Source organism: Hydra vulgaris, chromosome 08 (genome assembly GCF_038396675.1).
Source record: "Hydra vulgaris chromosome 08, alternate assembly HydraT2T_AEP".
NCBI lineage: Eukaryota > Metazoa > Cnidaria > Hydrozoa > Anthoathecata > Hydridae > Hydra > Hydra vulgaris.
Window position 1 is genome coordinate 45,975,001 of NC_088927.1, and position 24,139 is coordinate 45,999,139.

At 26.9% G+C, this 24,139-nt stretch overlaps 1 protein-coding gene across 1 annotated transcript in view; it reads right to left on the reverse strand.

Moving 5' to 3' along the window:
* Nucleotides 1-2,163: 2,163 nt before the first annotated feature.
* LOC136083896 (TNF receptor-associated factor 5-like) overlaps nucleotides 2,164-24,139 on the reverse strand; it is a 110,718-nt gene continuing 88,742 nt past the window's right edge. Inside the window, exons 7-8 of the mRNA XM_065803814.1 lie at nucleotides 22,682-23,062; nucleotides 2,164-2,982 (exon numbers count right to left, since the gene is read on the reverse strand). Coding sequence (XP_065659886.1) covers nucleotides 2,602-2,982; nucleotides 22,682-23,062 — 762 coding nt within the window. The 3' untranslated portion in view covers nucleotides 2,164-2,601. The remainder of the gene's footprint in view (nucleotides 2,983-22,681; nucleotides 23,063-24,139) is intronic.

The following is a 24,139-nucleotide window of genomic DNA, read 5'->3' on the forward strand; positions in this document are numbered from 1 at the left end:
TTATTCTCAACCACGCTCCACACACTATAGTCAAGGGGATTCTGGTCGGTGCTGGATTGTGGTAATAAATGTTTTGGCCCGCAATTAGCAATATTGTCCCGAAGATATTATTAAGTTTTTCTGGACCCATACAATGTGGATTGTCCTGTTAAAAAATGTAATTGTTTTCTGGGAATGCTTTATCAGCCATGGCACCATGTAGTGTTTTAGTAAGCTAATACAAACATCAGAGGTAACTTTTTCTTTTTCTTTGATGAGATTGGTGAATATTTCTCTCCATTAGAAGCGATGATTCCTAGCATCATGATGAAATGAGGGTGCTTGGTGTGACACACAGGTGGTGCTTTGTCACCCTTCTTGACAATGAATCTGTCGTTTCGTCTATTTATTATATAGTCAATACTAACAAGTTTTTCATCTGAGTAAACTTTAACTGTTGACGAACCATGGCTTTTTAGCTAATTTAGATGCTTCTTTGATTGTTCCAATCGTAATCGTTCCAAGTGTTTTTAGAGTTCTTCTGACTGTCCTTTCATCAACTTTGAATAATTTTGCTGTCTTTTCTGATGGATACAGTAGGATGCTTTTCAACATGCTTTTTTAGCTTTTCTATGAACTTTTGATAAACTTTTTTATTCACTGGAGAAGACATTTTGGCTCTTTCAGCACTGCCACGTTTAATCACTTTGTAAAATGTAGTTTTAGATACTCCAGAAACACGAATCACTTCATGTACTGACAAACCCTCGTAAATCTAATTTAAAACTTCGTTTCTTTTGGCTTCCATTGTAAAACTTTTAACTAAAATTTGTATTATTTACTATTTTATTAAAATCTTAGACAGTCATTGAATATTAATCAACAAAAACAAATTGCGGAAGTATTTTATTTACATCACAAAACCTAGCCGAAAATTAATTCGCGAATCGCTGCCGCACCCTGTATATAAATTAATATATTTATAAATGTATTTATATGTATTTTATATTATATTCTTATTTTATACTATATTTATATAAATATATATATATAGTTTATATATAAATTAATGAATTTTTGTGCATAGCCAAGGTTAGATGTTTTTCTTTTTTTATTCCTATCCAACAAAATTATCATTGCTATCGATAGTGTAAGAAAATGTCTAAACTGAGAACTGCTTAGCACACCTTTAATTACAATTGCACCTGAATAAAGAAGAAATTCACAAAATTCAGTTGACTTGAACTTGCTAAGGTTACTGAAGAGGTTGCCTTACAAATTTACTTGGAAATTTTCTTTTTAACAATATCAATTTATTAGAAATAGTATTTAATTGCACCTGTGATAATCTGTACTCCCTTGGGCCATTTTTTTAATAATTCATAATACGCCTTACCACTCCAAGACATACCAAATGCATGTAGTCTAAGGAAAGTCCTTTACACAGTTTACATTGATTCAAATTAAAGGCGATTTTGTAACTTGATGGGTCTTATATCCCATTTCATTAAACTTTTTATCTGTTTGCAAATCTTACAAAAAATCACTTTCAAAAGTTACCCTTCCATTCCAAACTTTTTTAAATGTACATCTTTCACAAGCATTATATCCATTACGATTAACTGCTTCTGCTGGTGAAACATAAATAAGTGCCTTAATAACAATTTTATACTTCTTTTGTCCAAAATATATGCTATCTAACTGAAGTTGTTTGTATTCGTTTAACAAAATCAAGCATAAATTCGTAAATATTAGATGGTTTAGATTTTTGATAGTATAATGCAACAATAAAAGGCTTAGAATTTTCTTAAATAAACCATTTAATTTTTTTAGTTTATGAACAAGTAGGAAGTTGAATACTGACTAAGACTTGTGAAATCAAAAAACGCGTTTTACCCATAACTGATTCTGTGTCATACTAAAAGATTATTTCACTTACTTTTTGACTTTTACTTATTTTGCTTTAAACACCAACTCAACGCATAGTTATTTTATAATTGAGTTTTTTTTGTCAACTTTGAAATAACGTTGAAAAAACTTTTACTCGACAACGTTTAAATAGTAGCTTTATTTTAACATTGGGATTTGATTAAGCAACGTTGAAACAACGCTCCATCCAAATATCAACATTGAAACAAAGCAAAGATGCCGGCTGGGTACGTAAAATATAAACATACAATGATATCATAAATTATCCATTGAACAATGCATAAAACATTTTACTAAAAGATATACTTATAAATTAACAATAACTTATTATTTACTGAAGCTCAATTAAGTACTCAGAAATAAAAGAAGCGTGAAAAATGTTTACACTTTTATTAAAACTCAAATGAAGCGGCAATATATATCAAAGACATTAATTATAAAACGTAAGCTGGTTAACTTCCAAAAGTCTTACAGATTTTTTTTGGTAGTCAATGGGGTGTTTTAAGCAGATTCTGGTTACTGTTCTCTAAAAGTTTTAATAAAAATGTAAAACCTAAAAAAGTTATAAAAATATACAGTTCCAATACTTTTAAAATATTTTAAAATTTTTTTAATTAGTTAACAAGGAAAGTAAGGAGGTGTTAAGGATTTTGCTTGCATGTTAAATTCATGTTAAAGAAAAATAAAACATTTTTATTTATCTAAAAGTTTTTTTTGCATTTCGCAGGATTTTTGGAAATGTGAAAAGAGAGTGCGGCGAGTTAGGTTATGGCGGGTGGTTTTTTCGATGCCCTGTAACAGCATCTCAAAATAATTTAGATATAGTTTGACACGGTCCGAGGTGGAAAGTCGCAGTTGGATCAGACGTTGTATGTGATAATGGATTGATGCGAAAACGTCTTCTTTCTGGTTTGTTTCATTATCTTCCTCATCGTCTTCCCCATCGTCTTCCTCACCGTCTTCCTCATCGTCCTCCTCATCGTCTTCCCAATTGTCTTCCTCATTGTCTTCTTCATCGTATTCCTCTTCGCAAGTTTTTTCGTCAAAAACGGAAAAGAATCTCACGAAGTGTGGCTAAACAAAAAAATTGAAAAATGTTAAAAAAAATTCAAAATGTTAACAAAAACTAAAAAAACCCAAAAGTTAAGAAAATTATGGCAAAACTATGAACAACAATTGACCGGAGAGTTTGACCGGAGAGAGACTCGGAAAGGCTTGAAGATCTGAAACCGGAATTTCATTAACTTGTAAAAGTGGAGAGTGAATAACTGCGAAACACGCAAGAAAATGACTTTTGATGGGTAAGATAGCTTTCATGTGGAACGCATTTTAAATTGTAAGTGAAGAAGAAAGATTAAGTAGTGTGTTATGTTGGTTTATTTTAATATTCGGATCTTATATAGTTTTATAACAAATTTTAAAAGGTAAAAAATATATAAAATCAGAACTGAGATCGAGAACACAACAGAGGGCGACACAGTATTGGGGACGTCTCCATCCTTTTTCGTTGGGTCTCCCTCTTTGGAAAATCTTCTTCTCAAAGAGAAAGAAGACTTTCCTATAAGTAATATTTTCAGATCCAGTAATGTTATTAAAGAAATCTCAATTGAATTTTGTCAAGTATGGAATAAAATGATGAGACCATGTTTTAAGGAGAAATCTTTGCCAAGAAAAGTAAAGTCTGCTAAGCAAAATTATAAATTTGTTATTAAAACAATAAAATAAAAAAATAAAAGAAGATAAGCAATATAAATAGCTATTCAAAATAATAAATTTTTGTAAAAGTATTTTGAAGTATAAAGTACTTTTTATAAAGGGTTTTTTGCTATTCCAGTGAAAAATAAATTTAGATAAATATCTAAATTTATTTTTCAAATAGTGTAACAAATAGTATAATCCAATAACATTGAGTAATAATAATACTAAAAATAGTAACAATAATAATAAATAATAATTAATTAGTAAAAAATCACATATCATACATAAATCATTATACACTGTGTTTAATTAATAAAGGCTTATGAGAAAGACATAATATTTTTGTAAAAAACATATATATATATATATATATATAAATGAAAACATAACAAGTTCAAAAAAACAACTTTTTAAAAGTTACAACTTTTATTCTCTGTTAACTTTTCCCACAAAATAACTATAAGTGTATTTAAGAATCCTTTAAAATATCTGCTGTCACCCCCACGTCAAATATTGCTTCACTGTGGACTATATTTAATCAATTTAATGATAATATTATGGTTATGTTACGACTTCTTGGTGACAACACAAGTTATTTTAGGGTCGTTCTTTGGAGACTGTTCCCGTGATTTCTTATTATATGAACCTTCGTTAATAACAAAATTAATAATCAAATTTCTTACTTCAACATTTAAGAGTTTGTATTGTATTTCTTAATTTAGCATTTTAGAGTATTGCATATAAAGAAGTTAAATTAAATGAAGTAAAAAAAGCAAAAATATTTATCATGATAAAGAAAAACCGCCAGATTGAATGCAAGAAACCGTCAGATTAAATGCAAAAAACCGTCAGATTAAATGCAAAGAACGACCAGATTTGTGCAAAAAAAAACCAGATTAAATACAAAAACGTGTAGGATAAATTCTTTGATCTATTGCTCAAAAAAGCTACATTTAAAAGTTTGAAAGATAAACTCTTTTATTAACTGGGTGCAAAGGTCAGTACAGTATTGGGACAGAGCCTATTACAATACATCTGCGAGACCTGCCACTTAAAAGTACTTGAAACAAATTATAGTCAATTGTTTAAAGCTGTACTCATGCGGTGGGTAGAAAACCGATTTTCGCATCCGCAGTCCAAAATGCATCAGCAACACTCGTTCAGGATTAAGTTTGATTCTGTCTTTTATCGACTCTTTTGAAGAAATGTGGTGCTTACATTTTGATGGTAAGGACGTAGTCAAACCACATTATTTTCTAAATCTTGGGTTATATCTTTTAAAAAAACTTTCTTTGAAAAACTTAGAGAAAGGCAGCACTTTTTGTTTATAAAATGTTACATGATTTATTTCAGAATATAATTTATTAAACAAAGTTTCCGTTGTAACATGTGATTCCACTGCAGTAAATACAGGTTCTAAAAACTGAGTAATAGAGCCTTTAACAAAAATTAGGCAATTTATGAATTCAAAATTTGATTGCTTATCCACGTTGCCTAATATTACTGGTTCATCAATGAGTTGATTTGTAACTACCACAATTTTATGGAAAATTACAAGCCTAACGGGCCAGTTATTAAAAGTAAAAAATATGTTATGTAAAGGATGCAAGTCATCGAAATACAGTTTATCCGTAATTTAGTTTTTTAAACCAGGGCCTACTGTAAATGAAATCAAGAGCTACTAAAACTAAAAATTTACTCAAATTAAAAAAAAACTGCTAAAAAACCTCTAAAAAACTACCTAAAAATTAATAAGAGAAGAGTGCAACTTTATAGCAGATCAATTGGCCAAGAGCACCTTTATCGAGATTACATGTAGCTGTAGAGCCTGTTTTTAGGACTTTTTAGAAGAAAGAAATAGACAATTATTTAAATAAATTTAAACTATGGTTTGATGGCTTTTCAGGCATTAGTTCATATAAACAGAAGTTTTATGTTTTCAAAGTCAGTGGTTCAGTTGTTTTTCTAACAATATATTGACCATCTTTGACTTGTTTCTGGTAGAAAAATTGTTTGATCAAATTCACGCCCTGCATCCACATGATATTGTACACCTCACAAAATTGATTTTATAAAAAAAATCAAATCAAATGCAGAATAGAATAAAATAGATAAGCAAATATAAAGTATAGTTAAGATTATTCCTAATCGAAAAAAAAAAAAAAAGCTTTTCATACTTTATTTTTTGTATGGTAGATGACAAAGTATGTAATGTCTGGCAGAAACTTCTTCCATCTAAAAACATTTTATATGTGGTGCAACCAACGCAATTTAATAATATTGAGCAAATGGTTCAGAGAACAATTTGGTTTATCTGTGCTACATAGGTGGAATTGAATGATTGAATGCATTTTACACTTGGGCTATAAACTTCCAATCAAGAAATAAAGAAATTATTGCAACTATAAAGCTCGAATTTAGAAAGAATTTAGAGAACAGCGTTTGATTAAATATTAACTGAAACCAGGGCTTGACAAAACAAATGATGAAAATACAGCTAGGCGCTTATTTGCCTAACGGCAGAAGTTTCAGCTACATTAAAAAAAATAAGTGTAGTTTTGGTTAGCAAAATCCATACAATTACGATAGCAGTGGCAAGTGAACATAATATTGATATAAATAAATCTAAATATTATTGCTCTCATTTGATTTTTATTGTCGTCTTATGTAACTTTAAAGTAGTTTCAAGGTTTTTCTTATTGCGCTTCTTTATTCAATGCGTTCTTGCAAGGAAGGTTTGCAAGCAAATTAGAGCTAATAAATATATTTTTCTCAGTAATCAAAGAAAATTAATGTTATTCATTTTTTAGTCTCACAATAAAAATTTAAATATTTGTTTGTTGTTGGTTATTTTTATTTTTATAATTTTTATTGTTTTGTTTTCTTTTTATAGAAGAAGTTAGAACTAAAATGACTAATATAGGAGTTTTTTTATTAGTACTTTGCAATTTAATTTTGGTTTTCTTTTGTTATTTAGTCTTTTTCAAAATATTGTCTTGTAATGCTTCTTTTTAAAGGTATTTGAATATACATTTATTACAAACTTTTAAATTTGTCCTTAAAAGTTTATATATTTATTATAACTTTAGATAAAAATATACTAACTTACATACTGACTTAATAACAATGTTGTGCGTTGTAGTCTGCATTCTTTAAATATTTAAATTTATAAAAGAACATATATGAGTATCAATTATTAAAAATAATTGATACTCATATATGTTGTTTTATAAACTAGATAAATCAAGTTTATTTCATAAACATTATATATATATATATATATATATATATATATATATATATATATATATATATATATATATATATATATATATATATATATATATATATACATATATATGTATATATATATATATTTATATATATATATATATATATATATTTATATATATATATATATATATATATATATATATATATATATATATATACACATATATATATATATATACATATATATATATATATATATATATATATATATATATATATATATATATATATATATAGTATATATATATATATATATATATATATATATATATATATATATATATATATTATTATTATTATTATTATACTATTTTGTAGATTATATATACTTATATATCTATAATAACTCGTAAAAAGATGTGGACTTAAATATTATTTAAATCAAATCATTACGGATACTTTCTTTTAAAAGTTCTTTAAAATAATAAAATTATTTTAAATTTTTTTACTAATTTTTGATCTTAATGGCATACCAGTAGTAAAACCAATGAGTTTAATTGTAGATGTGTTTACTCATCTTGAATCGCAGCCGGCACACAACGTTGTATTTACGTTGTATTTATGTTAAAATTGCGTTTTACGTTACTTAACGTTAATCTAACGTTTTGTAAACGTAATCTTTTTAACGTAATATTCTAACGTTGACACAACGTTAAAAAAACAAAGAATTATTAACGTAACATTCTAATGTTGAGCTAACGAAAAGACTACGTAAAAAAACAAAGAAATATTAACGTACGTTAATACCTTCTAAATCTTTTTATAGTTAGCAGAACAACCTTGTTCCGCTAACTATAAAAAAATTTTTGCTTATTTTTCTACATAAAGATCGCGTAAGAGAAAATATGAAATAAGTTTAGTTCGAAGGTAATTAACCAAGTTTATAGGTTTGAATTGCCTCTTAAAAGACAATCGAGGATTTTTGAAAAAATATTTTTAAATAAACAGCGTACAAGTAGTAAAAAGTTTGAATTGCTGATAATAATAAAAGGTAATAAATTTAATAAAACGTAGTGAAATGTCGTTTATAAAGGTTTGATTTGATTTTTTATTGTTGTCAAATTCTGTTCTATAAATTATAGAACAGGTTTTTTTTATGTTATAGAATGTTTTATTATGATATTGAACAATTTTTTATTCTTAAATTATTATGCTACAACTATTTCTGAATCTACTAGTTTTCAAATAAATTATAAATACTTAGCTCGATATCATTAAATTTGTTCAAATTTTAATTTTTTGAATTTCAACCATAAAATTTTGTATCCAATTATTTGAAATGTTCAAACAATAATGTAACATTTGTATTAGGGTATTCATTATTACAATTTTCTTCTTTTAATCTCATTTTTAAATTTTAAAGAGTTGAACTACTATTTTATATTCCTTAAGTTGAATCCTAATTTATAGCTAAGTTTAGATTTTTTAAAATAAATGTGAGTAATATGTTTAGTATTTTACTTTAGATGCAAGGAAAATACAAACTATCAAAATGGCAGGAGCCTAATGCTCATCCAATTAAATCTGCTATGATGCCATTTTGAGTCTGATAGTTACTCACTTTGAGCAATATAGTATAATATCTTAAAATCAAGTTAGCTGTGGAAAATCAATTTCAAAAAACTACTTGCAATACTTCTATTTTGACAAACAACGTAAGCATATTGTTTAATAAGAAACATGAAGATTATTTTTCATATATCTTCACCGAGCATCTGCTATGCATTGAGTGTTAAAAAGAAATCAAACTATAAAGTTAGTAGAATAAAATTTATTTTAAAGTTTTAATTTGTAGAAAGCATATAGAATCTTCAACAAAAGCTCAAATAAACATTCAGATTGCAAATATTGGAAAGGTCTCTCCATTGGTATAAATAAAGAAGAGAATGCAAGCAAATGTTACACAGTTTTATTTATTATTGTTTAGTTTCTTCTTGTATATTTATAGTATATACTATGCTTGTAATCATCTTATATTTTCGCATTTTTAGTATTTATTTGTTAAGATAATCTATTTAACATAGTTATTGAGCTGAAAAAAAAAAACTATTAAAAGTATTTTCCTAACTAAAGTTTAACCTTAACATTTCATTCTTGGAAAACCTGAAATACCTCATCTTTATTTTTAGATTTTATTGTAAGCTAGTTTTTATTTTATCCTTTATAACCATAGTTTATAAGTTAATAAACACAAGCAAGAATTTTTACTGTCATTCCAGAAAATATTTTCAGCGCAATTAATACTGTTAATGATTACTATTTCATTAAACTTTTAACTGTATGATTTTAATTATGATACAAACATTCAACTGTATGATTTAGTTATTATACAAAAATTTAACTGTATGATTTTAATTATTATAAAAATGTTTAGCTGTATGATTTTAATTATGATAGAAACATTTAACTGTATGAGATTAATAAGCTAGCAAGCAAAAAACTTACTTTAAATAAATGTAGTTACCTTTTTTTTATTAAAAATTTACGTTTCCTTATTTTTTATTTTTTTATTATGTTCAGTTTTTATTATCATCTTGTTATTGTCAAAACTACTAAAATGTAGGTTTATATCAGAATAATAAAAATGAATAAACAAGCGAAAAATCAATACTTGAGGGAAAATCAATACTTGAGCCTTAAACAATCTACTTGTAAACGAAGAAATTGACAACTCATTGCATATCAAATCCAATATTAATGAAACATTGAAAAACATTGAAAATGAGAACCATAACGACTTTTTTTGTGTGTCTGATCATAAAGATACTTCTGAAACTGAGAGTTCTGATTTAGACTCCGAGGTTCTTATGAGTGATGATAATGAAGATCTAAATGATGGAATACTTGTTACAGAGATTGTCAAATGGATTTTAAAACACAGAAGTACTAGAAATACAAGTGATAAACTGTTAACCATTTTGAACCAGTATGGTTATTATGTTGATTTACCAAATTGCACAAGGACAATTTTGAATACTCCTAGGAATGTCCCAAGTGAGTTAAACTATTGAGGTGAATATGTTGGTATTTGGTATTTCAAACGGCATATCAAGAACTTTAGCAGTCAACCAGCATTATAGATTTGAGTCGAATACAATTTCTCTAGTTGTCAATGTAGATGAACTTCCCTTGTTCAAGTCATCAAATACACAGGTTTGGCCTATATTATGTATGTTTGATAAACTGACACCTTTTATTGTAGCAATATTTGTTGGTGATAACAAGCCAAATAATCGTGATGATTTTTTATACAATTTTCTGAATGAGTATGAGTTATTATTGGCAAGTGGTTTTCAGTACAATGGCAAAGTGCTCGATATAAAATTTTTGCGTTTGTGTGTGATGCCCCTGCAAGGCAGTTCTTAAAAGGTATTAAATCTCATAGCAGTTACCACGGTTGCGAGCGCTGTGAAGTTAAAGGATTTACGAACATTTTAGAATGCTCTTTTATGATGTTGATTATATTTCGAGAGATGATGATTCATTCAAAAATGAAGTGTATATTGGTACTCATCAAATTGAAAGATCAATACTAGCTGACAAAGGAATTAAATGTGTTACATAGTTTCCATTAGACTACATGCATCTTGCCTGTCTAGGTGTTACTAAACGAATTTTGTTAGCATACAAGGAAGGTCCGCGAAACCGGAAATTGTGTCCAGCACAACTGAGGCAAATATCCACAAAGCTCGAAGAATAGAGTGGGAAAATGCCTTCTGATTTTGTAAGACAACCACGTAGCTTAGGAGATTTAAGAAAATGGAAAGTAACAGAGTATTGACAATTTCTGTTGTGCACTGGTTGTTTAGCGTTGAAAGATATACTTCCCTCTGAAAGCTATAAGAATTTTCTTACTTTTTCTCTTGCAATGCGAATATTTCTTGATGATTGTTTTGAAATCCGCAACAACTTTTCTGGTTATGCAAAAGATCTTTTACAGTATTTTGTTTCTACTTGCGTTGATTTGTTTGGTCCTACATTTACCGTTTATAATGATCACTGCCTAACACATCTTTGGGAAGATAGCAAAAAATTCTCTACTTCTTTGGACAATATTTCCAGCTTTCCATCTGATAACTACTTAAAAGTAGTAAAAAAATTTGTAAAAAAGGCTCAAAGTCCTTTATCGCAGATTTTCAAGCGTACACAAGAGTTAGAAAGTTTAGCAATGAGTGGGATAACCCAAAAGCATATTGTAGCAAAAATTTCAAACAGCGATAAAGATTCTTGGTATCTACTGCAGTCTGATAATTTTGCGAAAATAAAGAAGGTCAATGTATATGATACGTATGAGTGTGACATTATTAAGAAACAACATTTTCAAAGCCTTTTTGTCGAACCATGTGACTACAAGCTTTTTAAATTGTTTATATTAAAAACTTTGACAATATTTCAAGAAGAAAAAATGTTGAAAAGTGTTCTTTTTTAAGAAAAGCACTTTGTCTTCCACACAAAGAAGGTTTTGTCATAATGCCTTTATTACATAATCTTGTTTTAACATAAGTTTTAAATATATGTTTTAGTTTTTGTTTTTGACATTTTAAAATTAATTAATTTAAAATTAATTAGTTTAGGTAACTTTTTAGCTGTACATCCAATTCATTGAAATAAAAATGTGTCTTGTTATTTCTTTAAATATGTGTTTCATCATTTTAATTTTTTATTGTTTGTTAAATTAAATAATTCTTTTTATATACATATATCTAAATATTCTGTATAACATTTATACATATACATGTATACTTTATAAGTATATAAATGTACAAGTATTACTAATATTTGTATGTTTGTGTATAACTTTTTTTTTTGCTTTTTGTATATTTCTTTTAAGACGAATATTTTATAAAAAGCATAACATTTGAATTTTTAATAACAGTAAAGTCATGGACATCTTTCATAAATGAATAATCTTTATTTAAACTTAATTTGTAAAATCTTTTTTTGTGTACTTGTCATTTATTGGAATATGCAATGGGTAATGTCATGAAGGGAATCAGCTATAATGATATTTTGTTTTATTCATTTTAGTAAAAATGACTCAAAAACGCAATTTAAAAATGGCAATTGACAAAAATGTGATGTGTGTATTTTTGGAAAATGTAAATGGTGTTTTTGCAGAACAAAAGACAGTTGTGCCAAAGAGATGGATTGATAAAGAACTAATGTTGCTATGGTGGCCAAATGGAGTTAATGTTAAAAATAAAAAGTCAATTAACCCAAATAAAGATACCTGGAAAAAGTATGATTTAAAAGAAGTTGTTATTGAAGGTCAGTAATGAAATAATATTTTTCAATCAGAACATTGGATTAAATGCGTAAGTTCACAAATATATTGTTTTCTATTTTTGTGATTTGATATAGGTGAGGAGAGTGTGTGCCATAAATTTCTTATGCATACAAGTTCTTCAGAAAGCGATGTAAAAAAAAAGAAATTTGAAGAATTTGACTTTTCTAAAGCTATATTTCAGTTGTGGCAACTTTTTTTTATCATTTTTGTCAAAAAAGTAATTATTGTCTGTTTTCTGTTGTTTTCTTTTATAAAATAACCATACCTTAATTTACATTACAATTTCATGTATATATGCTTGACCATAATTTAAACTGTAAACAAACTTGCTTATTATTTTAATTTTTTTCATTATTCTGTGTTTAGGTAAAAGTGTTCCTAGCAAACCAACATTTTAAATAATGGAAGTGATAGAGAAAGCTAAAAAGGAAAGGGCATGTATAATTTCACATCCACCTCCTTTACCAATACAGTATTCACCTGTTCATCATCATCATTCAGAATCTCCAGATTCTTATTAACCTCGGCCTTGTTTATCTGGTGCATCTCATTATCCATTAAAACGTACATCTAGTTATTCTAAGACTAAAAGTTATAATAAAATTCAACGACCCGTTCCATGGCAATCTATACTCAATATAAATTCTCATGACCTTTACTTTGAAACTACATATTTTACCAAAAAATATCTTGTGCTAAGTTGAGCTAACATCTATTTTATAGATTTATAGAATCGAAACTATTAGTATAGTAATAATTACTAATGGAACATTAAACTAATGGCGTCTTCAACTAAAAATTGAACTTGAAGTTGAAGTAATAGGTGAAAAATTAAATGTTTGACAATCATAAAACTTTTTCTATTTGTAAAAAAATACTTAAATAAGCAGCAAATCTAAAATCTAAAATGAATAAACAGAAACCAAAATTCATTTTGGTTTACTTATACTTTAGTTGATAATTGTTTAAATCTTTATATATAAAACATTTATTAACAATTCAACTGAAAAATTTAAATAAAGATTATAAAATACAAATTAAATCTTTTATAATTAAACATTTTAAAGTAATTAAAATGTCAAACTTCAAAATAAGTTTTAAAATTAAGAAAAAAAATTATACTGTAACATTTTATTTCTTTGCCAAAAAGTCTGTTTATATAATTTAATATATTCTAGTTTTATATTCAATATTTTATTAAACTTGAAAAGGTGATTTTTTTTAGAATTCCAAAAACTAGTACTTCAATTACTTCTTGAGAAAAACTGTTGCAAATGTGACAATAAAATGTCAGAAAATGAAAAATGGTTACGTTTAGTAACCGTTTTCAAAAAGATTGAGTCCCTTGATGAACTTTATGAACTTGAAACCAGATTAAAAGACAACAGTGAATACAGTAAATTGGTAATTTTTATTTATAATTTCTATTTTAAAGTTTGTCTGTTTGATAGAATGGTATTTAAGTTCCTTGTTTTCTTTATAAACCTATTTAAACTGCTCTCACATTTTACTAGAAAATGGTGTAAAAAGTAAATTCCTACTTATAAATTGAGAATTATCTTAGTGATGGATAGCCATTCACATTCTTTAGAGTTTTTCACAGTCTTGTATTTTTTGTTAAACAATTTTGTCTCATTCAAAAATGCACTTTTCACTCGAGTTTTCTATATGTTTTAGCTATGTCACCTCAAGAAAGCAGGGGAAAAAACTGTTAAAGAAAGTACAAAAAGTGTTATGGTCAGATATGTATTTTTGTTTAGCTCTGGATAATCAAACCGTTTAAGTTATGAGTAAGTGTTATAGAAAAATCTAGCAGAAGGATAGTAATTTAGAAAAACAATCTAATATCAATGTATGGGCATAACCTTAATGAATGGGACCCTTATTGAATGGAACAAAATCAAACTTGTATACAAGTATCTAAGGTTGGTTGGTCCAAACACCTGTGGTAAGATACTTTAAAGTCAACCATTCAACAGACCAAATCATTATTTCTATTATGGTCTAAACACAACATTGGCTAAACAACAATAGAGTTGTGCCATTTATGGGAATTAATAATTAATTATTGTGCCATTTATGGGAATTAATAATTAATAATTAATAGGACATTCATGAATCTGCTATTAATTGTTGATGTTGAATCTCAATATTATTATCAAATAATATTCAGATTCAACATTATGTTTTTTTTTTATTTTCAAATAATATCTTTGTTTTTAGGATGGCAGGTTTTTCTTATTTGAACATTATTGTTTGTTATTTATCATTAGCTTTGTTGAGAGCAAGTATTTTGTCCTTGCCAGTAGAGTTGCGTTCTTTCTTGATGAAAAACATAAATTAAATCTTTTTGTAATTAGTGCATTTATAAAATGTTTCCAAATATATTGTTTAAAGAATGTGTTTAAAAGAAATGTTGGATAGATATATAGCATTTTTAATATCTATACTTTTTTTAATATTTATAATTTTAAGTAAACTTTATTGAAAAGATATATACTTCATTTAACATTTATATACAGTTGCTTTTTAAGTACGTTTTGTAGAAAAAATATATACTCTTCCTTTTCGTTATCAGTTTGCATTTTGTCAATAAAAAAAAATATTCAAAAGATATATACTTTTTCCTCTTTTGTTAATAAATTACGGTTTTGTTTATAAATATATTTTGGTAAAACACAGGCTTCCTTTTTAATAATAGCTCTCCTAATTTAAACATTTTAAAGTTTCTATTTTCTTTCATTAAATATGTTTAACTTAAAGTTATTGCTTTTATTTTTTTTATAAAGGTATTTATTTTATATACTGTGTTATACATAAGTTTTAGTAACTTTCGTCAAATTGAAAATTAGATATAAAAAATAAATTAAAATTGTTGAAGAAGTTTTAATATTTCCAAGTCTCTTCACTTGTTGCAAATATATGATTGTTTTTTGAACTTTTATATTATTAGTTTTGTATTGACTTATTTATTGCAAATCTTCATTAATGTATTTAAAAGTAATATAAGGGATTTTTTGACATAGGATTACATTTCACCGTTCAATGCTAGCAGTATATGCTGAACAAACAGGCATTATAATTTGTTCAATTTTTTTTTTTTTTAAGAGTTCTTATATTTAAAATTTTGTTATTGTTTTAAATTTAAAATTTTTTTTTTAGTTTACAGCAAAAGTGTGGTATTGCGATAACCATTGCATTTTTTTTGAACAGCTTTACCTTCATCTTTTGGTACAACAAGTAAGTTTTTAATTGCGTTTTTTAAAAATACGTAGTTAGCCTCTCAAGGCGTTTTAAAAAACGGCTGCAAAATATCGCCACAAATATTTCGTTCAGTTCAATCAATTAATGTATTATCTCTCAAGTATTAGTGAGTATAATAAGTTAATTGTATAATATATATATATATATATATATATATATATATATATATATATATATATATATATATATATATATATATATATATATATATATATATATATATATTTAAATAAGAAATTATTAATTGTTCATACAAAATATTTAAATAAGACACTTTTGTTCACAATAATCAATGACAATAAAAAATGTCAAGGTCAAACATTTAAAAAAGTTGCTAATAATCATAAAATGTCTTAGTTTTCATACAAGCAATTCTGACTAGCATGTTCCAGAACCAAATCATTTGATAATTTGTTTTTTAAGTTTGATAAACATGCATAAAAAGGTTATTGAATGATAACTTCACAAATTTTGTATTTGTAAATGTTCTTAAATTTAGGGATTATTTTTTCCCGGATATTTCCAGAATCCCAGGTATTTCTGTAAATTTTATAAGTTTTTTCTTATTTGTACGCGTATATTTATTATATAAGGGATTCCAACAATATTAATATTACAAAATTAACACATTTTTTGTTATTTGTTAATTTTGTGACAATATTGTTGTGTTGTTTTGTGTTGATAGATGGTTAACTTTTAGGTTGTTGCCTTTAGTTAAAAATGATTATTGGATAGTTTTATTACTGAAACTGACTACATAAAATCATTTATTAAAGGCTATAGGTTCAGTTTTCAAATAAAAACAAAGGTTAATCTTATTTTGATCATTTATTTGTAGCTTTTTCTTTTTAAAAAGAGTTGTTAATCCAAACTTGCAACAATAAAACTTGAAACTTTCACAAAAGAAAAACAACCTTGCAAAGTAAAATTTTTATTGGTTCCCTGTTTAGTCACATTTTTTAGTTTTCAAATAAATACATAGAGTACATAAAAAAGTTCCTACGTAGCAGAATTTAAGAAATGTACTGAATGTTGATTGTATTCAAAAAGCTCAAGCGAAGTTTAATAATTTTTATATCATTTACTTAAAGCTATGTAATAATGAAACAATATTTCTAATGGATATATTACCCATTTTTGCTTTGTTTTTTATATTTTTCTTATTTTTACATGTGAATGGAAACCATTTATATTTTTACACCTTATTACAATCTAAACGGTTTCATTTGCATTAAGTATCGATTTTTGGAACAAATAACGGGTTTTTATTAATGCATTTGCCTTACTCAGAAGTAAAAACAGCTTATTTAAATGAGTTTGTTAAGAGTTTTTTCTGCAGAAAAGCTCTTGTAAAAAATATTAAACAGATAAAGCTAAGTTATTAGAAATAACTTGATCTCCTTGTTCCGTTTTTCCAAATATGTCCGAATTTGCTTTTTAAATTAATTTTTAACATAAATAACTAGATCTCTTGGGCCCGTTTGTCCAAAAAATGTACAAACTTGCTTTTTAAATGAATCTTATTGAGAGGGTTATAGTATTATTATAGCCTAAGTTTCTAAAAACACATAAGGAAATGTCACGCAACCGTCTAACATGTTTTATGGTACAAAATACATTTAATCAGATTAATTTCAAAGCAACTATCCAACGTATTTTCAAACCAAGTACAAAATCAGACCAGCTAGCACCAGTAATTATTATTCTAACTAATAAAGAAGAATGAAATTTTGTAATAAAAACAGGCAAAACTCAACGAAATTCATCAGAAACTAATAACATATTTTTAATGCAGACATGACAGAGACTGTAAGACTTAAAATAAAAGCTTTAAGAGAAGAACGTGCTAAATTGAATAAAGATTTACAATACTATTAATGAATTAAAAATGAACGCGTTGTAAAACTCATTAAAAGATATCAATTCATATCAAGTCAACCAGATCAACTGATTTTTCCAAAAAATCTACTCTTTAAAAATTTGAACAAGCTGATTGAGAAGAACAACGACTAGCAACTAATAAATTTAAAAAACTAAGAGCTACTTAATCATCCAAAAACCAATTACTGTGGGAAATGGACATTTACTAACATTCGCAGTCTAGGTAATAAAATTGCTGAATTGCAACACTTTGTCTATTTACACAATCTTGATATTTGTTATTGAAACTTGATTAAATAAAAATTTACCTGAGGGTCTATTATGTTCTAGGATTTACAGTGGTCTTCGCTGTGACAGAAATAGTAAAGATCGCGGAGTAGCAATATTTTATCGCAGTTTTACAAAAGTTTATGTACTACCAGAGCTTCATGAGTTAGAAATTGTCTGTGCTGATTTAAACCTTAATGGTCAGCCGTTCCGAATTATTCGTTATTATTGCAGTTGGGGTTTTGAGAAAGACGATAAATATATGATTATACGGAAAGTAGTGTAAAATGTTAAACTTATTGTGCTCCATTGAAAAAATGTGGCTAAACAAGGAGATTTTAACTTATCTGATATAGATTGGCACGACTATCATGGTCCAAATAAGGTTATACATAACTCATTCCTACATTTTATAAACAGATATAGTCTCACACAGCATGCTAATTAACTAACTCTCGAAAATAGCATCTTAGATCTTATTTTTAATTCTTCCTCCTCATTTATTATTGATCTCTATATTGAACCACCTATTGGTACTAGTGATCACAATGTAATCATATTTGCTTCTAATTTGAGCTGCATGTATAATTAAGATGAAATTCCAGTTTAACAGTTCTACTCTTAGAAAAATTCAGATTAGTAAGCTATCAATAAGTATCTAATATCGTTAGATTGAAGTATTATCTTTCAAACATATCTTAATATTGAAGCTTGTTAATATTGCACACTTTTTCTACTATACTAAACAATATTATTATACAACATGTACTTAAAGTGCAAGTCAGTGAAGAGCATAAATCATCAAATAAAATACACTTTCCTCATTGTGTTAAAAGATTGATAAACAACAAAGCAATTGCATGGAAAAGATCAAATATAGCAGGTAAACCTAATCAAAAAGCATCTTATAAATCAATTGCCGCACAATGTTTGGATTCCGTTAAAAAGCATCCTGAAGCAAAAGAACTTAAGATGAAACGCAAAGACAACCTTTATAGTTTCTTTAATTTTGTTAATGGAAAACTCAAAACCTGTAGTAAACTCAAGGTGATCCGTTGATCTGATAACATCCTTTGTCAAAACAAAGAAGAAATATCTTGTACTTTTTATTTTTTTGCAAGTGGTCGATAATGGCATATCATTAAAGTTTATGGCTCGTGTTAATATACATTCAGCTTGTCTGTCGTCTAATAACTTTTCTCATTCTACAGTCAAAAAAGCACTGAAAACATTTAAACTCACCACTACTACTAGTCTAGATGGTATTCCCAATGTTTACCTAAAGATTTGTCCCAATATTTTATTGATTCCTTTAAGCCATTTATTTGATACCTCATTTAAAAATGGTGCTTTACCGTTAAACTGGAAGTAGCAAGCGCAATTTCAATTCACAAAAAGGGACCAACAGTTGACTCAGGTAATTATAGACCAATCTCATTGACATCTACTTGTTGTCGTGTAATGGAAAGAATTATTAATACCAAAACAATAAATTTTTTCTTACTCAATAACTTAATTACAAACGAGCAGCATGGTTTTATTCGTAAACGTAGTACCTGTACTAATATTCTAGAAAGTCTTCATGACTGGACTTTAAATCTTCAGCACCACATTCCTGCAGATATTGTATATTTTGAGTTTAAGAAAGCATTTGATTTAGTTTTACATCCCAAGTTACTAATGAAAAAACCCCCCAACAGAATAGTTGGCATACTTTTGAATTGGCTAACTAATTTTCTGCACATGAGATCATAGGTGGTAAATTTATAAAATGGTACTTCCCGCACTATGTCTTTAATAAGCGGTGTCCCACAGGGAAGCGTTCTAGGGCCTACTCTTTTCTTATTGTTTATTAATAATTTGAGCCACATTAATTAAGAGTTTGATGTCAAACCTTAACTTTTTGGTGATGATGTTAAATTATATTCGGTCTACGATGTACGTGGCCCCCAGTCAAATCTTCACGCAGCTGTTAATTGTTTGTACCAATGGAGTTGTACTTGGCAACTCCAAATAGCAACTGAAAAATCCTTTGTTTGTACAATTGCAACTAAAGTCAAAACATAACTCATCGCGTTTATACCATAAATAACCATGAACTTGCTCATGTTAACTGTATAAGTGATCTTGGAGTTATCATTGATAGGAATCTTAAATTTAATCAACATATCAATCTTATCGTACATAAAGCTATGTCAAGGGCCTTATCTATATCTTATCTTATTCTAAAATCTTTTTATTCACGAGATAGATTGCAGATGGTTAAAGCCTATTGTACTTATGTACGATCTATGCTTGATTATTGTTCTTCTGTATGGTCACCTTACAATGGCTAATGAATAGAATTAAAAAAGGTACAGCGTTTCTTTACTAAAAAAATTGCTGGTTTGTGCTCAGTTTGCTATGATAAGCGTCTAGCCATATCAAAGCTCAATACGTTAGAATATTGACGAATGTTTAAAGATTTAGTTTTATGCTACAAAGTTCTTATTGGTAAATTGGACTCTAACGTATTAAATGTTTTTATTCTTAATTCTTACTTGGGTAATCGTGGTCATAACTTTAAACTGTACAAACACCATTGTAATTTAAACAGCAACAAGTGTTTCCTTTCTAATAAAATTGTTAATGTATAGAATAGTTTATTGGAAATGTGGTTTCAGCATCGTCTGTCTCAAATTGAACAAAGCAGAACAGTCTCGCTATACTGTTTTGTTCAACTTGAGCTGTACTGCTTTTTTTCAATCTTGTACCATTACTTGATACAGTTTACAGTTTAACATTTGAGTAAAAAAAAAAAAAAAACTATGTATAATCCAGTATTAGTGGCGTCAGGGTAAATAAATAAATAAAGAAAGAAATGTTACTTTTATTACGTAAAAATATTGTAGTAAATAAGTACAGGTCATAAGTAAATTAATTGTTTAGTTAACAAAAAATAAAAAAGTAAAACTTTTAAACCGAACTTTTAATTGATTAGTTTTTTGCTGTTTACTAAAATAAATTAAAGTATAGAAACTAAATTAGGAAAAAAATAGGAAATAGTCGGGTGTGGAACAAACTTACCACAATCCGTGTAGTACGGGTCATGACAACGAAATCAATAATATAAGTTGTGTGTGTTTTTCTTAATGTAAATCCTTTCTCCCAAAAAATTATACTTTTTGGTATCTTTTCTATTTAAACAACCAAATCCAAGACAAGATATTTTTAGATTTTTTTGTTTTGTTTTTGTAAAGCCGAAATCTTAACAATTTTTATAAAAACAAAGTTACCTCACAAAAAAATTAAAAAATATGGTTAAAAAAAATACTAAAGAAAAAAAAAACTTTACAAAAACTTTTTCATTTTCATTTTTTGAACCAAATATAAAGTTTCCTTAACACTAAACTTAATATTTACTGAGTATATAAAAAAGTTTACATAAAATTATTTTTTCATTTATAACTATGCATATTTTAGTCGTTTTTCCGTTCCCAAAACAACTTACACCACCCAAATATCAGAGAAAAACTTTCTTTTTCAGATTTAAATCTTATTAAGTTTTTCACTCAAATTTACAGCTTTGCTTTTTAAATTTTTAATTACTTTGATAGAACCAATATTAGGAGGGTAGAGCGGGTCTAGTAGAGCGTAAGGGCAAGTTTGGCATTTAAAATATCTCAAAAACTACCCATCACGTGCAAAACATCTAAAAGATGAAAGTTAGGGAATTAAAATTTTAACAAAATATGCAACAAAAGATTGCTGAAAAGCTATTGGTTAAGATATATGGGCACTTTAGGACCAAAAATTAAAAAAAAAATTTAGGACCAAAAATTAAAAAAATTTAGGACCAAAAATTAAAAAAATTTAGGACCAAAAATTAAAAAAATTTAGGACCAAAAATTAAAAAAATTTAGGACCAAAAATTAAAAAAATTTAGGACCAAAAATTAAAAAAATTTAGGACCAAAAATTATAAAAATTTAGGACCAAAAATTAAAAAAATTTAGGACCAAAAGTTAAAAAAATTTAATGCTAGTTTTCTCTTGTAAACTTAATAACTATTTTATCTACTATCACTTAAATGGTAATAATTTACTAATTCTTCAGACTTTTGAATAAAATTAACTGTTTTTTATAAAGTTTACTGCCCTTTTTAAAACACGACTAATGCGTCACCTTGCCAAGAGGGGTAGGTTGAGCAGCTTTGAGAAAAATAAATTAAACTGAACCATCGAAAACAAAGATCACAAGTTTTATAAGAAATAATAGAGCGGTACATTATTTATATATAATTTTAAAATTAGTGATGTTTGAATGGGGCTTCAAAGTTAAAGATAGTTGTACAAAAATATGTTTTTACATTTTTTGAGACTTTCTCACGATTTAAGTTTTTCACTTTTTTTACTTACGTCATTAAAGAGTATAAAATAAAAAGTTAATCAATACACACGCTTACTGTTATTCAAAGTTTTTTTGATGGTTCACTCAAGTGTCGTACCATACATATTCATTTATTTGTCGATTGTGCAAGTTACCACACACTATTGCTTAACTTACCCTGCTGGGCCGGGTTGAACAGATCCGCAAACTTTAGGCAATATATAAAAAAAAAAAAATCAAAAAATATACTTTTGTCTTAACAAATTTTTAGCAGCTTAAATTATTTTTCAAATATTAAAAAAATTATGTAAGACCGTTCATGAGATCTGTTGTATTAAGTAAAAATTGCTCAACCAGCTCCACTCTATCCGACCTAAAACGTTTTTTGATACTTTATACGATTAAATTGATTGCCTAAGAAAACTTTTTTTTAAATAAAAAAAATAATAACTATATGCTCTAGACTTTTTCATTTATAGAAAAAAAAGTTTTCAATCTTTTCTTTTAATTTCATTTTGTTGCATGTTCTATTTTTTTATTTTTTATTTTTTTATATATTAAATATTATAAGTTTTACTTTTCAACTCTGAGCAAAAAACATTCACGGCTGAACGCAATTAGTCAGTATTTGATAATTACATATACTTTTTTGTAAATTTTTTGTTTTTATTTTTATTTACTTTAAAACTCGTTTTTATTTAATTTATTTTCTTACCGTTTCAACTGCAAGAAACGCCATTATAGTTTCCAAATTTTTCTCATGTAACATAATTTTATCTTTTTGTGCATCCACTTTTGAAATAAGTTCATTTTTAAGTGCATCCACTGCTGACGTAATTTTATTTTCAAGTGCAACCGGTTTCGACTCAATTTTGGTTTCAAGTGATTCTACTTTTGACATAATTTTTTTTTCAAGTGCATCCGCTGTTAACGTAATTTTATTTTCAAGTGATTTCACGTTTGACGCAATTTTATTTTCAAGTGTATCCACTGTTAACGTAATTTTGCTTTCAAGTGCGTCCAATTTTGATATTGCCATTGAAAGATGATTTTGCATTGAAGAATTGGCGTGCGTTTCATGTTCTTTTCTCATTCCCTTTTTAATATAACAAATATCCGAATTATTTTCATATAAATTAAGATAAGACATTATTTATATTACACATATCAAAACAATATCAACACTTCTTTTAATGATACAAAAGTTAAAGAGAAGAAAGAGGAGAAAAAATATCAAATAATGCGGCCTCTATTATTTACTGTTATTTTCTACTCCCGCTCCCCTCCCCCTCCTTCTTGCAATTAAAAGTAGCCAATTAACAATCATGGGCCTAGAATTAAAAAGTCATGACTATAATGAAGCAAGTAATCAAAAATTTACGCACTAAAATCGAGTTAGAAGTTTGTAATTCAGAGTAGATATTGTGATATATGTTTTGTAAGGTTGTTTTTTTTTAATTTAAAAACTTTAAGTCAGTGAAAAATGAAACAAAATTTTAAAAACTACTAATTTATATTAATAACGCAATTATTACCATACCAGTTTTAGAAATGTTTTTTGAACAACTCAAGACTTTTTGCGGATGATCTCACTACTTAGAGTGTTCCAGAACGAGGTGGCTCTATATAACATACAGCATAAAGCTTTAAATATGAGCCCTTAGGAGGTATTTAGGAGGTAAAATGAGTTTTTTCTACAACGGAATTTATACGTAAGATTTTTTACAGTAAAAATATTTTTTATAAATCTTGGATTTAGTCTAAATCCAAGATTTATAAAAAATAGGGCTTTTCTTATAAAAAAAACTAAAAGTTTTTGTTATAAGAAATCTCAAGTTTTTTAGATGGAATATTGGAATATTATCAAAATTTAATAATTCATCCAGAGACAAACCAATACTTTTATAGACTACACTGAGAGCTTTTTTATGAATTCTATTTATTTTTTGTCATCTTTTTCTGAACAAAACATCCAAGTTAAAGGACAATAAGAAAAGTTAGACAACATAAAAGCATTAAACAGCAAAATAGATTTATCACGGGAGAAAATATTTCTTATACGTGATAAGACTATCTGTTTACAATCAGCTTTACCGCATAACTTTTAATGTGTTCCCCAAACTTTACATCTTTATTAATTGTTGTACCAAGAAATTTTACCTTACACACTAAA